The sequence below is a fragment of the Pseudorasbora parva genome, chromosome 3 (genome assembly GCF_024679245.1).
Source record: "Pseudorasbora parva isolate DD20220531a chromosome 3, ASM2467924v1, whole genome shotgun sequence".
Lineage (NCBI taxonomy): Eukaryota > Metazoa > Chordata > Actinopteri > Cypriniformes > Gobionidae > Pseudorasbora > Pseudorasbora parva.
In genome coordinates this window covers 21,623,902-21,641,081 of record NC_090174.1, presented here as the reverse complement: position 1 = coordinate 21,641,081, position 17,180 = coordinate 21,623,902, and the positions used below count along the sequence as shown (strand labels likewise).

The following is a 17,180-nucleotide window of genomic DNA, read 5'->3' as shown; positions in this document are numbered from 1 at the left end:
AGATAGACCGTTTTGCCCACTTTTTCTTTTATTATCGCTGTTGTAGTGCACGTGTATCCAAGTTACAACCAAGTTAAGTTACACAAGTTACAACCAGTGCCGCCGCACTCCCACCACGCGCTGGGGTTGAGCAAAACACACGCTACCCATAGCAAAGCGTTATGACAACGACATTTCAGACTGACAGAGACAAGATAAACGGCTTTTCCACCATTTGTTACTGTTTTGTACACGTTGTTATATTAATTATAATTCAAAATATGTTTTATTCGCCACAATATAGTAATGATAAATGTTGAGAGGGGCACTTTTGATTCATTTTCAAAAAGGACAGGGGTTTAAAGCCCTCCCCTCTGCAGTGCACTTGCCTGGTGTGTGTAACGTGTCCATGGTCCTCCTGACTCCTGTCACACAATGCGGCGAAATCTCCGACAGGGCTTTAAAAGTCTAACGTTACAGTGAATGAGAGTATGAGCCGAGCCGAAACGAACGCACGTGCTGGCCATAGTGTGACATCCGTTAACCATAGTGTAAACATAGATGACGTCACTGGTTTTTCTATAAACGAAAGAACGTAGCCTTCGTTTGTATGGCCCAGGCAATTTATACATTTATAATACTTACTAAAATATAATTCATATTATTTTATTACTGTTGTATTAGTTGTTTGAAAAGTAAAAAAAAGAAATTGGTCGGTCTTAAAGCCAATTTACAACCGGCAAGTCGGTCGGACTAAAAGGGGAAAAAAATAAAAAAAATGAGTCGGCCCTAAATTGACAGGGTCGGTCGGGTTACGGCAAACAAGAATATTTTTAAGGATGGCCTGGACAAAAAAGTTAATTTCCATCCCTGGGCTATATGCCTCTGCACCCTATGCAATTTGGTTTTCGTGCCAATTACTCAACAGAAACTGCAATTAATATTTTTCTAGAAAAGGTAAAACACTATTTGGATAGTAGCCCTCTGGTGGGTGCCATTTTTCTGGACTTAAAAGGGCATTTGATACAGTTGATCACTGAATATTATTATCTAGACTAACTAAATTCAATTTCTCAAAACAAGCTATTTCTTGGATGAAATCATACTTATCAGATCGAATCCATGGTGTCTTAATAAACGGTATCAAATCTTCATAGGTGTCAAGTAGGAGTACCCCAAGGTTCTATACTTGGGCCTATTTTATTTTCGTTGTATATTAATGACTTGCCAGATGTTTGCCCACACATTAACTCTCAGCTATATGCAGATGATGCTGTAATTTTTTACTAAGGTAAAGTCTGATGTTGAACTTTCTGAAACAATGACGGAAGCTATGACGTGCATTAATGAGTGGCACAGAAAGTCATGTCTTCTGTTAAATTCTAAAAAAAAACAGTTTATATGGTATTTTAAAAGCGTCCAACAGCAAAGCCAAGTTCAAATATAATTTTAAAAGGCGAGGAGATTCAAATTGTAGACGAATTTAAATATCTCGGTGTGACTTTGACTCAAGTTTGTCTTTTAAAAAACATGTAAAAATAATTTGTAAAATTGTGAATTTTAATATTCATAATTTTAAACAAATTAGTTTATTATTGCCAGAAAATGCTGCCAAAATGTTTCTTCACAGCATGATTTTTTCACACATTGAATATTGCATAACAAATTGGTCAATGACAAACCAGGATGTCTTAAAACCAATAGAATCGTCATATAAGAGAGCCTTAAAAATATTGGGTAAAAAACCTTCATCGTCTGTTACTTTATAAGTATAACTACTTAAGTTTTGACAATTAAAAAAAAAAATCAAATTAGCTTGTTCAATTTATAAAAGTTTACATTGGCCTTTCTCCGCTACCTCTGACTGAGTTTATTAAATTGAGATCTGGGATAAGTGACAGAGTGACTAGAGCCTCTACTCGAGGCGACTGTGCCGTTCCTTTGAGAGGGACAGCTTTCAGTCAACATGTGCTGTCAGTCAAAGGGGCAGATATGGAACAGCATACCAGCTATGATCAGAGACAGTCTGACAATAAACGCATTTAAAACAAACCTCAAACATTGGCTCAAGAGTAACCAGGTCTGTAATCATTGTATCTGAAGTGTTGTTTAAGTCTAATGTTGTCATTTATATTGAATGTGTGTACTGTTCTGTTATTACTTGTCCTGACCATTGTCTTACGAGACAATGATCATAGCCTTTGATGTGTTGTTTAAGTCTAATGTTGTAATTTATATTGACTGCGTGTATTGTTTTGTTATTTCTTGTCCTGATCTGCCAGGGACTACAGATGGAAAGTAGCCAATGGGCTAAATCTGGCATATTTACATATATGTTCATCAATATGCACTGTCCCTATTAAATAAATAAATAAAAATAAAAAAACAAAGAAACATTCTTCATAATAATATTCATAACAATAATACTTATTCACATCACAACCTAACCATAAGCTCTACTCTTCTGCTCAATGGTAACGGTCAAAACTTCAACATAGAAATTCTTTCAAATGTCAAACATATATGAAGATTATACATTAACAGATGTTTCCCTTCACTCAAACACACATTCAACAACACCTAATTTCAATATTAATCTCCATTTCCAGAAAATTACAAGACCCATGATTCATTTTTTACAGTGTCACTCCTCAACCCTGCATACATCGTGTTCTAAAATACAGATAATGATAAATTTAAATAAATGAACCCCTCATTGTTGTTTAATTAGTTCCGATGTTGTTTAATTTCAGAGTAATAAAATAACACAAAGTTGTTTTAAATGCAGTTATCATTAAGTGTAAAACTCACTGAGCGACACTGATGCATCTAATTGTCAATCGCTCCTCAAATGTTTTATCATTGAGTCTGCAGCGTTCTGCTCTGAAGATCTTTCCTGCAACACTAAAGATTCTCTCAACAGCTGTAGAGGAAGCTGCTATGGCAAGATGGACATGGATATGAATTTCTTTGAATTTTTCTTGAATTTAAATTCTACTTCCTTTTTTATTCAAATTTGAATTATTATTCTAGATCCTGTTTTTGACATCAATTCAAATCAAATTCAAGAATTCAATTGGAATTTGGGATTCATTCTCAATTCAGTTCTGAATTGTGCACAAGCCTAGGTCCCCACAATGTAAATGGATTTATAAACATACTAAATTATGTTTGTTATGTTTACATTTGAAAATGTAAAAAAAAAGATGAATGTTTCCTGTGATGAATGCCTGCATTATCTGTGAATGTGTTTGTACAGTGTAAAATCCATTACACCTATATGGTCCCCACAATTCACAAAAACCTAATGTGTGTGTGTGTGTGTAATATTTATACAATTGTCATTATAAAACACTAGCACTAACAGACATAACTGTATGCATATCTGTCGGCTTCTGTGTTGTGTTGTAAAAAAATACATTCATGAAATATTGTTTTACTATTTACAGTCTCTTTTTTTTTAACAGAAAAGTAAACAAATGTTCATAAGTGTTAAGTACATTGTATTGGTTTTCATTGTAAACACTATAAGAGGAACTTTCTTTAATGGGCTTTAGGCTTTCAATAAGGAAAAAGAGGTCTGACCCCCTGATGACACAATAGTCATTCCTAAAAATCTTGATCTCACTCCTCCTTCAGTCTCTTCAGCTGGCTCAGCAAAATCAGAGGAACTACAAAGAACACTGAACTGACTATATAACAGAATTCTGCTCCAGCCAACCAGTACACTGAAAATAATAATAATAATAATAATGTTATGATTTGCTGACAACTACAAAAAACAAAGGTACATACTGATATATAAATGATATACAGTAATTGAAAGGGACAATTCATTGCAATTCTGGTTAGGGTTGTTCACATAATCATTCAGTGCACATATAAAAAAACGACATTTCATCTTAGGATTTATTTTTGATATGTTTACCTGAAGAAGCCACAATAGGGCCTAGTACCCGAGCTAAAGCTCCAAGACTCCGAAGGATTCCCATGACTGTTCCCTTCTGACTGGCTGAGCCTAAGACATCAAAACAGAAATCATTAACACCCTCACACACTCAGACTAACAGAGGTGTGAGAGACCATTACCATCATTATTAAAGGGACAGTTCACTCAAGTAATAAAACATTCTTTCATTGTTTACTCATTCTCATGTTGTTCTAAAACTGAGTGACGTTTCCTCTTCTGTGGAACATAAGATATTTAGAGGTTTTATTTTTTATTTTTTGGACCATACAATGAAAGTCAATGGTGAAAGCGGCTGCTACTTAAATATACATGTATATATCCTAATTCAATTAATAATCAAAGCCTTAATCCATATTTATCCTCCTATATTATTATAATTTTTGTTTCCAGTTATGATTTTACTTAATCAACAGAACCACTAAGTGATGACTGAGAGTCTGGCCTAGAGATGTGTGATGGGTCACCAAACACTTGATAGCAACAAGGTGTCGTATGTTTGGATTTTGGAGGTATCACACACCCCTAAAACATGCCAGGAGTGCAGAAACACTTAGCTCAGTTTGCTCAGCTTTCAGATATGAAATATAGATTTGTCTTTTATAATTTTATATTTTCTTTTACTGAAACACTAAAGGGTCAAGATGAATAATGTCTGCACCTCTCACTGAGAGGAAGTTATCAGTATGTTTTAGGAAACATTCTAGCTAGAACTGGAGCTTAATCTGCTCCAACCTTGGAGAGAGTGTCTATCTTTGTATGTGCGCAATATTCTGTGTTACAGATCAGTGTTGAGAAGGTGTACAATGAGCATCCTAAAAGATGGGTGGACTTGTTGTTCTGGGCAAGCTGGCGCCTGGTCCAGACATGGAAGGTTACTACGGGCCTAATTCCAGGGTGAAAGGTTCAAAACGGAATCTATGGACACATGCATCTGATTAACTGACAATGTGTGGAAATTTACCATGTGCATTTTCTCTGAGGCAATCAGAATCATTCAACTTGCAGTAATGACATGGATAGACCTTGAAAACAGTATAACTGTTGGGACAATTGAATGTACTATAGGCGGGGCGACAAGATGGGGAGAGAGGGAGCGCGGCCTACAAACTCCTTGTGAGACTTAAAGCTGCAAACTATTCTTCAGAAAATTTTCCTTTAATTAATTGCACTCCTGACTCTTGGTCTTCAATTTTCACTACTGGTCTTGGGTCATAAACTGTTAACACCTAACAATGGTAACCACAACTGTTTGGTCACCACCTTTTAAAATAAATATCTTCTTTTGTGTACCACAGAAGAAAAAAAGTTTTCATTTTTTGGTCAACTATCCTTTTTAGTAATGTCCTCTCAAAAATCTACAGAATGGATCAAATTTAAAGGAACTTAACAAAAAAGCCCACCATGTTCAGACACTTGTGTTGAAAGACACGGAACAACAATAGCAGCAGCTGCAAAAGTAAATGCATGAATTATTACAAACTGAAATACTAATGCAAAAAATAAAGTATGTTTTTATTTTGATGATAATAATAATAATGCATTTGTACACTGACAGAATTGATACACAGTTGCTTACCAAAAGAGTATAAAAATAAGCCTGAATAGAGTAGCGTCAAATTCCATGCTATTCCAATGAGCAAGAAGGCTGGTATAAGTGATATAATTGCCTGAAATAAACAAATGAAAACAAATATGTAGTCACAATTTGCATACCTTTGACTAGTTAATCATTAAATCATATTCAGAGTTCCAAGAAAATTGATTTTGAAATTGAACTTGTGATCCAGTAACGCATGAAAGAGTTTACCACTTTAACAGTCTGGATCTGATGGCCTGGTTTGATCCTGCGGGCATATCCGCCCTGGATCACTGCCATGGTAATGCCGATGAAAAAGAACATCTTCCCCTGCTGCATACTACAACAGAAGAAGGCAGTGTTTCCCTTTAAAACCCTCAGGCAAAACCATAGGCTTCAGATGCTCAATGATACACACAATATTATCAGTATGTCAAGGTTCTGATTAAGCCAAACTTATCTCTGACTATGTAGCACTACATTGGTATATTGAAATAATATATTATCCTAGGGGCAGCTACTTTTCTTTGACCTTTGTTCACTTTTCCCCCATTCTGGTTGTTTATGATATATAATAAATTCTCCCAAACTTCCTGGTTCCTAATGCCTACATACAAATAAACCCACAGGCTGTTTTTTTTTTACTCATGGTTTAAAGTTGAGCCCTGAACTCAAAATCAATTAGTTAGATTTGCAACAGACGGTTTATCTGTTGAAGACAATGGCATGCTTTATAATGTTGCACATTTCTTTGAATGCTGTTTGAAATGTAGCAGCAGTTACCACAACTTTTGTAGCTGTTAGGTAAAAGTTGTGACATTCAGAAATGTTGTGTTAGCTATAGATTCAGTTCTCACCTGGAAAACTGGAAGCGTTGATGTGTCAGAAAACTCAAGGTGAATTCCAACCCAGAAAAGAGATATAGATATGTGAAGTAAACCAGTCCAAGCACCTTGAGATTTTGCATTTCTATTGTGAAAAACAACAAAAAAGAAAAGAAAAATCACACACAAAACTGTTTATTCATTATTTAAAATGGTAAAGTTCAAGACTTCAAGGTTGTGTGAAACTTTATGCTCTCACTTTGTTCAGACGGTGGATTCTCTGTTCTTGTAACTGCAGTAAATCTGAAAAGTGCAACAGGGTGAAGAAAATCTCCAGATTGTTGGATCCCTGAAGATTCTGATGCCCCCTGAAAAGCATTCATTAAATTTATAATTGAAGACAATGCTATAAATAATTCTAAAGTCTATTCAGAAAGTGATCACAATTAAAGGGGTGATGAATTAAGAAATCACATGCTACGAAACACACCTCTACAGCACGTCTAATCCAGAACCCCCGCCCACCGACTCATGGGGGCTCATGCTAGCTAGCCAACAACAATAAACAACTTGAGGAAGATAGAAAGATATTGCGCTATTCCTGGTTGTGGAAGAATACAGTCACTGCATAAGCACAGATCCTAATATTAGGAATGAGTGGTTGAACTTTAACATGTTAAACATGGTTTAACATGGTAAAACATGTTTTTATATGTAATAGTTTTAAATCGTTTTGCTCAACGTGTCTAACTAAAACATACCTTTAGCACGCTGGACTCAGATACGTATGGGCCAGGGCTCGCAAAGCTGGGTAGGCCGATGAATCTCATAATATTCCGTTATTGATCTGTGTTGTTGTCTCTCGAGTCTCGACATGACACTTGAAGGGCGGCACGCGGTTCGCGCTTATATCGACCGAAATAGCGGGCTATGTGTAATATATAAATAATAGTCCAATCATTCGCAGGTGGATGAGAAATAAATAATTGTGTTTATTTGATAAAGACGTTTACAAGCCCTGTGATCGAGAAAATCATTCCGGTTGCTGCTTCTCCCTCAATCTCTCCTCTCCCTCATGTGGACTGACAGGGGAGCTTAAGCTCATTAAATATGCTAATCTAATCCAATCCTAGCCGTGGGCGTTTACTTCCTAGTCTCCAGTGCGGCACGCCCACTAAAACCCAGCGTTTTGGAGAGAGCCTCAAAACCAGTGTAGAAAATAGCCTATTACTTATTAGTTATGATGTTTTTGAATGTAAAAACCACACAAACATCATTAGTTGACCTCAGACAACAGTATACATTTTTTTTAAAGCCAGTTCATGACACTTTCATGTAATGGAAGTAGCACCAGATCTCTACTTCCGTAACGTGTCATGCATCCAGGGTGGGGACTTGGTTCTATCCATCACTGTTGATTGGATGGAGGCAAATCTGAATGCAAGCTTGCAATCAACCAATATCTTATTCCTGCAATACTGGAGACTGCAGTTTTAGCACCGCAGTTCTAGGACCCTAGTTTTTTTGCGACAGCGCCGCTTAACCAGTTCTACTCCAACAATGGAGACCTGATTAAAACTGCAAACAAACAGATACAAAGACTAAACCCATTAAAATAATTAGTTTTTTTAAATTATCTTTCCATCTTATTTTTAACATGAGAAGGCGCAGCCATTTTAAACTTTAATGAAATGGCCGTGCCAGGCTTTCGGATGCCTGACGTCTCAAATTATTATTTAGGTGTGCAAAAACAGTTAATGGTGCTGCTGGATGTTGTAAACTGGTATTGTTTTCAAATTATTTTAATTTATTACCATAGGAATCAACACACTATTTTGTAGCCCAATTGTATTACCGTGTACCGCGCTTTGTTAAGTGGATCAAACATCAGACGTGAACTAAGGCATACATTCTGGTTTAATCTAAGCCGTGTCTGTGAAACCAGACCTATAATATTAAAGCACATTTGAATAATAAGTTCACTTAGATTTATATAGTATATGTACCTGAAGTGGCAGATTACATATCCCATGCATTATTTTAGTCACTAACTTATAACTATTTATTAAAAGTTAGCCTCTGGTTGTTGCATATTGTAACATCACTGACCTTTTTTAAAGTCTCTGGCAGCATGAGGAAAATAAAAAGAAGGTCTGCTAAAGAAAAAAGGACAGCCAGCATGGCAGGGCCTTGATAGAACACCTCAGCATCTTTGAGTCTCAGAGCAAAGTATGCTCCCATCAATGGACCCAATGTGAACCCCAAGGAGAAAGCAACACCAATCATTGCCTGAAAATAGAAGAAAACAAATCCACTAAATCTGAAGTCCACATGTCAAATCTGTCCTGAAAACAATTCATAATGTTAATGACAGTAACTCACCATTCCCTTGCTTCTTGCTTTAGGGCAAGGCAGGTCGGCCACAACAGCTGTGCACAGGCTGACATTACCTTTACAAATGCCTCCCACCACTCGAGACAACAGAAAAACAGTAAAACTGTGAGAGAAAGCCCACAGAACGTAGGACGCCACGAGACCTACCTGAAAAACAAGGAGAATGTTACTTAGATCTACTAAGTCTAGAAAAGGCCTCGAGTCATTGACATACATTAAAAGGCAATATGTTAGTATTTAAATTTCTCTTAATTAATACCCTATATCAGAATTTGGGATTTGTTTATTGTATTCATTTTATTAATTTAACCTGGGGGTTGATGAAAAAATAAGGATTAAAATAATAAATATATAAACTACATTTATTTATTTGTTTACCTGCATGTAATTATCACAATTAACCAACATGAGAACCGTGAACATGCAAATTTATTGTTAAATTATGGGAATATTAATTTAAAGGGGTTCTTCAGCGCTGGGAAGATGAATGAGTATTTAAACTGGGTGATTTATGTAGAAGACATGTGAAATTATTTTTGAATTTGGTATCTTCTAGACTCAGAAAAGCCAGAAAATTGATTTTTGGCTCGTGTGAATGAAAGACAACAACTCCCAGAATGCACTTGCTTCGCTGCCGTACAAGGCCACTCCCAACAAAGCCACCGCTAATGATTCACTGGATCACTTGCCCACCTCCCCTAGCTTTGTGTTAATTTTCATAATAATAAAATAATTTATTTCAGTTAGAGAACAGACTTTACAGTTAAAAACTGAACGTGTCTGTTCACTATAATGTGAGTGAGCATGTGCAACAAACCCCCCAAACCTGTATGAGTTGGAAAAAAAAGGATATTTTGAAGAATGTTTGTAACAAAGCAGAGAAAACAACCATTGAATACCATAGTATTTTTTACCCTACTATGGTAGTGAATGGTTGTTCTTTCCGCTTTGTTACAAACATTCTTCTAAATATATATTTTTTGTGTTCAGCAGAAGAAAGAAACTCATACAGGTTTGGAACAACTTGAGGGTGAGCAAATGATGACAGAATTGTCATTTTGGGCTGAACTTTTCCCTTTAACATCTCAGTGGCTAGTTCAAAGTAAATATTTTTGGTCAAAGAAGTTTGACTTTCAATTAAACAGGAAATCCCTGCTTTATATGATCTAATTTTGTCTGTACTCACAGTTGTTAACAGGAGCAATGGTTTTCTTCCATAATCATCTGAAAGAGCCCCAATAATGGGTGATGACAGAAATTGTAGTAACGAGTACAGAGAGCCAATCAGACCTAAGACACCAAAGAAGATAATCAATGTACATGTCCTCAATACAAAAGGTCAGTTCAAATTATGTGCTGCATTTAAAGAAACCCTCAATATCAACCATAGCAATGAAGTTACCTCCAAAAAGAACACTGTTATATTTTGTGTCCAAAGGAACTCCAACTGCCCCTCTGAACCAGTTCACTATGCTCTGTAATGACTGATACACACCGTCCTGTAGAATTGACAGGAAAAAGTGATGCAGAAATTACAACATCAAAATCATAAGCTATTTTATGCACATGGCAATGATTTTTCTTAGCATTGTCAAGTCAAGTCAATTTTATTTATATAGTGCTTTTTACAATGCAGATTGTATTAGGAAACATGCCGTTAGTTTTCATTGTTATGCTGACGATACTCAGCTCTATATTTCCTCACGCCCTGACGAAACCTACCAATTCACAAGATTAACGGAATGCATAGCTGATATAAAAAATTGGATGAATAATAATTTCCTGCAACTTAATTCAGATAAAACTGAATTTTTAATTATTGGACAGAAAAGCTCCACAAGTAGTAACCGAGAATACTGTCTAACACTTGATGACTGCTCTGTCAAGCCCTCGTCGTCAGTGAGGAACCTGGGCGTTCTCTTTGATACCCATCTTTCATTTGAAAGCCACGTTTCTACCATCTGTATAACCGCATTCTACCATCTTAAAAATATATCTAAATTACGGCACATGCTTTCAATGCAAAATGCTGAACAGTTAGTACATGCGTTCATGAGCTCAAAGCTAGATTATTGTAATGCTCTACTGGGTGGTTGCCCTACTTGCTTAATAAACAAACTCCAGCTAGTCCAAAATGCAGCAGCTCGAGTTCTTACTAGAACCAGGAAGTACGATCATATTAGCCCAATTCTGTCAACACTGCACTGGCTCCCTATTAAACATTGCATACATTTTAAAATCTTGCTTATTACTTACAAAGCACTAAATGGTTTAGCTCCTCAGTACTTAAGCGAGCTCTTAACACATTATACTCCATCACGTCTGTTGCGGTCTCAAAACTCTGGCCAGTTGATAATACCTAGAATATCTTAATCAACTGCAGGCGGTCGATCCTTTCCTATTCAGCACCTAAACTCTGGAACAGTCTTCCTAACATTGTTCGGGAAGCTGACACACTCTGTCAGTTTAAATCTAGACTAAAAACGCATCTCTTTACTATGGCATACACATAGAACATTTTTAACTTTCATTATTCAAATCAATTGACTGATTGTTACGCCCGTTTCACACATACTCTGTCTGCAGTGCGTGTGCGGTGCGTGTTGCGTTGCGTGTGCGTTGCAGGAGCCCCATGCCCTGTTGTGCTTTCACATATGCTGCGTTTGCAGTCCCCAACTGATCCGCTGTTGCACACCACAAACACAGCATTGATTCATTATTTATTATTTAAAATCCTAAAGTTTTTACTGAACATGGCTTATCAGAATTGCAATTCTCTTTGTTTACTCTTTAATAGAAGTCAGGTTACGTAGCCTTCATTTTATTACATTCATTTATTCATGTTTATCTACTTTAGATTTAGCTCACACAAGTGGCAAAACATTTAAACATAGTTTATAGCCTTAAATCACAAACATTTTTAATTTGAAACTTACAATAGTCTATTCAAAAACAGCCGACTCTCGTCTTTTCTTTCGTTTTTACACCCTTTGAAAAGAAATCCTGCCGGTCAAAAAGAACTTTCCACCTCCAAGAAAGTACGAGTGCTATCCATTATGGCACATTTTTTTACCTAAATGCCAGGTAAGGTGTCGTTTTTTTGCTTTACTTGAGAAAAAAAAGCATGTGTTGACTTTGAAACAAGAGTATATTTTAAATGATATGCATCTGTGGTGAAATTACTAGATTTTCGCATCAGTACATGTTTATTTTAATGCGAACAATGTTCTATCACTTTAATGCAGCAACGCAGCGCAGCAAAAAATAGACTCGGTACGAAAACGATCCGTGCACTGCTGCAGACGCAACGCTCCTGGAACTGACTGACGGACAGCATCCGTGTGCAGTGTGAAAGCTGTCATCCGTTAACATGGGTACTGAAAAAAATACGCACCGCACACGCACTGCAGACGGAGTATGTGTGAAACGGGCGCATTAACTAGGTCAGCCGGAACCAGGAACACTTCCCATAACACCTGATGTACTCGTTACATCATAAAAATGTTTGCTAATCTACGCTAATGTTAGTCTCTCTGTTTATCCCAAGGTTTATCCCGGATCCGGGCCGTGTCCGGATCGGATGGTGGACCTGCTCCTGGACATGACCAACACATCCTGGAGTGTCTGCTGAGACTGTGTCAATTGGTGTCTCCTCGTGCCTCACCGGCACGACATGCTCATAAACCCGTCTCTGGCGCAATAATTCCGATCTTTCATGTATTCATAGTCTTGTGTAATCAACGCCCCATCCTAAATAAACCTGTCTCTTCCGTGATATCCTGAAATTTTGAATATTCCGATCTAATATAATTTCTGACCTGTAAGGTTGCCAGAATCATAATGATACACTGTTGATAATAGGCCAGAGGAGAACTGGCACCCAGAGTCTGGTTTCTCCCAAGGTTTATTTTTCTCGATCATGCCCTGATGGAGTTTTGGTTCCTTGCCACTGTCGCCTTTGGCTTGGCTTGCTCAGTTGAGGACACTCAAATTATGATCAAAGTTATTTAACTAATTATACTAATAAAATGTATGAATTAGGTTTTAATTAATTCTCTAAACTATAATACAGATCTGCCAACATTGTCGCTATATGATAAATTAAAATAAGCTGATAACATCACTGTTTTCTTCAGAACGACTGTACAGCCAAATCTAATTTTGTTGCAGTGTTGTCCTGTTTGACACTGTGAAGTTGCTTTGACACAATCGTGATTGTAAAAGCGCTATATTAATAAAGTTGATTGATTGATTGATTGATTGATTGGTTGACAGTGTTAACAGGAAAATAATGCAACAGAATTTGATTCGGCTGTACAGCCGCTCAGGAGAAAACAGTGATGTCATCAGTCTAGTTAAATTATCATACAGTGACAATGTGGGCAGATCAGTTATTTAGTTTTAGTTAATTTAGTTTACTAAATAGATTAATTTGGATAATTTAGCTGAAAATTTGAGTACCCAACTGAGCAAACCAAGCCAAAGGCGACAGTGGCAAGGAACCAAAACTCCATCAGGTGTTATAACGGAGAAAAATAAACCTTGGGAGAAACCAGGCTCAGTCGGGGTGCCAGTTCTCCTCTGGACAAATAACAAACAGCGTATTATTATTATTATTATCTTATTACACGGCTCTGTGAAATACTTGATTCTAAATTGGTCAATCGCGCATTCCAGCGGTGTGTTATTTCCAGATAACAACCACTCATATGGGTACTACGAGTTATCTTGACTACTTCTATGCTTAACGCTGGCGCCATCTTGTACCTGTTATATACTTAAACAGCCATGGCTACAATGGAAGACTTCAAGGCGGGTTTCTTACACAAACGCATCAATTCGAATCAGAAGGCTCTATTAACCCATCGGAGCCGCGTGGAGCACGTTATTTGAGGGACAGCTCCATTTTTTATGGACTTCAAAAACAGCTACAACTACTGCTGGGATTAACGTTAGCCTGGACTTTTTAAATATAACTCCGATTGTATTTGTCTGAAAGAAGAATGTCATATACACCTATAATGACTCGAGGGTGAGTAAATCATAGGTTTGGTTTCATTTTTGGGACTAACTTTGGGTTGTTCAGTATTCATTTTCAACATTTAGCAGCAATAGATATAGGCTTAAAGCAGGTTGGAACTGTTTTTCTTCATGGAAGCTTCGCATAAGAGCTAATAAAATATTTAATCTCAAGACAATATTTTGTGTCTAATTTATTTGAGACTAGTAGCCGTGTAATAATTGAAGGATCACTGTTATTGTTTTTTTGCACTTAAATAAACAAATCTTAAGAGGTGAAGTGTAAAATTTATGAATATCTATTAACATAAATTCAATATAATATACATAGCTGTTTTTAGTGGTGTATCAGACCTTACATAATTACATATTTTATTTTTAATACCTCAGGCCTAGTCCACATGTACATGGGTATTTTTATAACCATGGCTTTTCCTCCTCCATTTTAAAAAACACTCATGTCCACACAAGCACGGTTTGGAATAAAACTCTGTCCACATGAAAACGCAAAAACGCGCTATGATATCGCCTGATATCCGAATAGGTTCCATCCACGGCACCGATGCACTGAGGGATGCCATTGGCTCAGTGAAACCCTTCTACAAGTTCCTTTACTTTGGACTCAGAGATATATAACTGTGTATGCACAGTTCATGTGAACTATAATATCTTTACACACTTGCCTTACTATTTAGTATTATTATTGCATTCTGGCGCCTCTGTTCTGCAATACAATGAGATAACTGCGCATGTATTATGTAAAAATGTGATAAGCGCTGTTAGCAGAGTTATTAAAATCTACAACAGCTGTCATTGCATAGATTCGACTCATGTACAAAAACAAAAGAGATGACAGTGCAGAATCTGACGTCTAACAAATGAGAGAACGGCATGCACTTCGACTTCACAGGCCGACTTCTCCCTCTACACCCTCGCTTCAGCCTCTACACGACAACGCGAGTTTCTAAAAATCTTCACCCTGGCCAGAGTTTTCAAAAAAGTCTGGTTTCAGTTACCGGATACTGCGTTTCCACGTGGACGAACAGTCAAACCACGTAGAAAGAGCTGCGGTTTTGAAAATACCCATGTTCGTGGACACTGGACAGGGCCTTAGAATGAGCCATTTTTCTACATTCACCACGGTTCCCCTTACAGTGAAGTCACCATTTTGCGCCGTCATGTTTCTACAGTAGCCCTGAAGGGACACACTTCTCTGCAGAGCGCTAGCTACTCTCTGCCATCTCAGACGATGACACCTTTGTCCTGTGTGGGGTGGTTCAAAAGGATGGGTGAGAGGTAGGCAGTTGCAATTTGCAACCTCACCGATAGATGCCACTAAAGTGTACACAGTGCACCTTTAAATCAAGACACATTTAGTTGATAAGGAAAATTACTTAAGATATTGATTCTTGTTTCCTGAAACATTGAAACAAGTAAGTAAATTTGTGCTTTACAAAAAAAGGAAAAACTTTTTTTTTTCAGAAAACAAGTCATTTTGATTCTCAAGGTAATGTATCGATTTAAAAATGTGTATATTTGTACTGAAAAACAAGACAAAAATACTGAATAAGAAAATATTTTTTTGCAATTCTGAAATTTTTCAACGGGTGCTGTCCCCCAGTCCAGTGGGTGAAAATTGGATTAGCTCAATGAGACTGCACTACATGAAAAAGTGAATGAAGCCATTGTCAGCTTCATTTAATGAGAAAGATGTTCTGAGTTCTGAGCTTGGAGGTTTTCCACAGACTTGTCTCTTGAACTAAATTACTTAATATTATAAAGTTCATTAATTCATTAAGTAATCATATAAGTCATCTCTGACTTTTGTACTAGAAATTGTCTGTATATCCTTTCTTCAAAAGTCATAGTTAGGGGAAACATGTCCTGACTGGAATGGATCATGCACTGTCACACACTATAGTTGCATGCATGACTAATCTAGGTCAAAATACAGCAGCATGTATTTTTTAATAAAGAGCCAGCGAAACACCGTTTGAGATTTTATTACAACAAAATATCCAAATGATAACCTTAAAAAGATGATCTCACCCCAGTTTGACTGTAGTGGTCCAAGATGGAAGGGAGCAGTGGAAGTAATAATGTGAAACCCAGCAAGTCAAGCAGCAGTGCCAAGAAAACCACCCTGATGACTCTGGAGGAGTAAACATCCTCAGATGTAGTTTTATCACCTGCCATGTCTCTACTCCGGTAGTTTTTCTTTACAGCTGAGAAATCTTAAAGCATCTCCTGTTGGCAGTGAATTAAATCACTAAACAAAAGCAAAACATTGAACAACAGTATAAACTCCATTATTTGTCCTTAAAACTAAAGTACCAATATATTCACTGATATTGTAAAAAATGTTGGTAAAATGATGGTATTCTTTAAAGTAATGTAAATATAGTTTACAAATCATTCAGTCAGTACCATTGGATATACCTAAATACCATATAATAAAATCACCATATTGTACCAACATTTTACATTTTAGTATATATTTACTATAAATATAAAAGGTAGGTTACACTTTATTTTAAGGAGACCTTATTACAGTGTAATTGCACAAATGAGTACTGAGTAATAAAAATGCACAATAAATACATACTATACGTTTAGAGGCTTGGTTTATTGTAATTATTCATAATTAACAGTTACTGCTATAGTAAGTACAACAAATATATAACAAGGAAAAACATTTAATAAATATTTCAGTACCCTTGTTGTAATTTCACAAATAAGTAGGCTGGATAATATTAATTAACAACACGTTCTTACTATAGGATTATGATTTGGTTCATGGAGTTGCTTGTAAATATGCAGTTTACTGTTACTTCTTTAGACATGTAACACGCGTAACAAGGACACTGTAAAAAGTGTTACCAAAAAAGCCTTTAAAAATATGTCAGTGTTGTTGTTGTTATTGTTAATTGTAATAATATTAACTGACAGCACGTTACTGTAGGGTCAGGGTTTTACTGTAAAATAAAGTCTAGCCAAAAATCATCAAATAAATATTTCAATTGGCTTATTTAATCGAGGACTGATTTAAAAACAACTTGCTATAACTTTAATTAACTTAAAATTAAAATACCAAAACTTAACTTCCATTATGCACCGTCATATAAAGTTAAACTCGCACCGCCCATACAGTATTTCAATCGGGTCTGCGTGCGTGAGTCTCCGGGAAAACATGCAGCTCTCAAATCATCTCTAACAAATTCTAAGAGAGTTGGCAGTTTGAAACTCTTTTAAATCGTTTATTTTCTTCGTTTAGCCTAGACGGTCAGGTGACTTGATATCTTACCTTGGCTTAAGCTCGCAGTGTGCAATCAAAGTTCCCAGAAGATGCTGCTACTTCCCCACACACTCCCCCATCATGAACACACACCAGGAAGCGCGAGTGCGGTGTCTCATTTCA

General features: G+C 36.6%; 1 protein-coding gene across 3 annotated transcripts; it reads right to left on the bottom strand.

Moving 5' to 3' along the window:
* Positions 1–857: 857 nt before the first annotated feature.
* Positions 858–17,170, bottom strand: mfsd10 (major facilitator superfamily domain containing 10). 3 transcript variants are annotated; one of them, XM_067438125.1, is made up of 13 exons: positions 17,074–17,170; positions 15,812–16,011; positions 10,146–10,242; positions 9,930–10,033; positions 8,732–8,890; positions 8,459–8,638; positions 6,609–6,717; positions 6,383–6,494; positions 5,757–5,865; positions 5,526–5,616; positions 5,350–5,397; positions 3,908–3,997; positions 858–3,707 (listed from the first exon to the last, which is right to left on the bottom strand). In XM_067438125.1, the coding sequence occupies exons 2-13, from the start codon at positions 15,956–15,958 to the stop codon at positions 3,604–3,606; spliced, it is 1,350 nt and encodes a 449-aa protein (XP_067294226.1). In that variant the 5' UTR covers positions 15,959–16,011; positions 17,074–17,170; the 3' UTR covers positions 858–3,603. The 3 variants fall into 3 exon arrangements, with proteins under 3 accessions (XP_067294226.1, XP_067294225.1, XP_067294227.1); XM_067438124.1 differs by having other exon boundaries at positions 15,812–16,009; positions 17,067–17,153; XM_067438126.1 differs by having other exon boundaries at positions 15,812–16,033; positions 17,074–17,153.
* Positions 17,171–17,180: the final 10 nt, after the last annotated feature.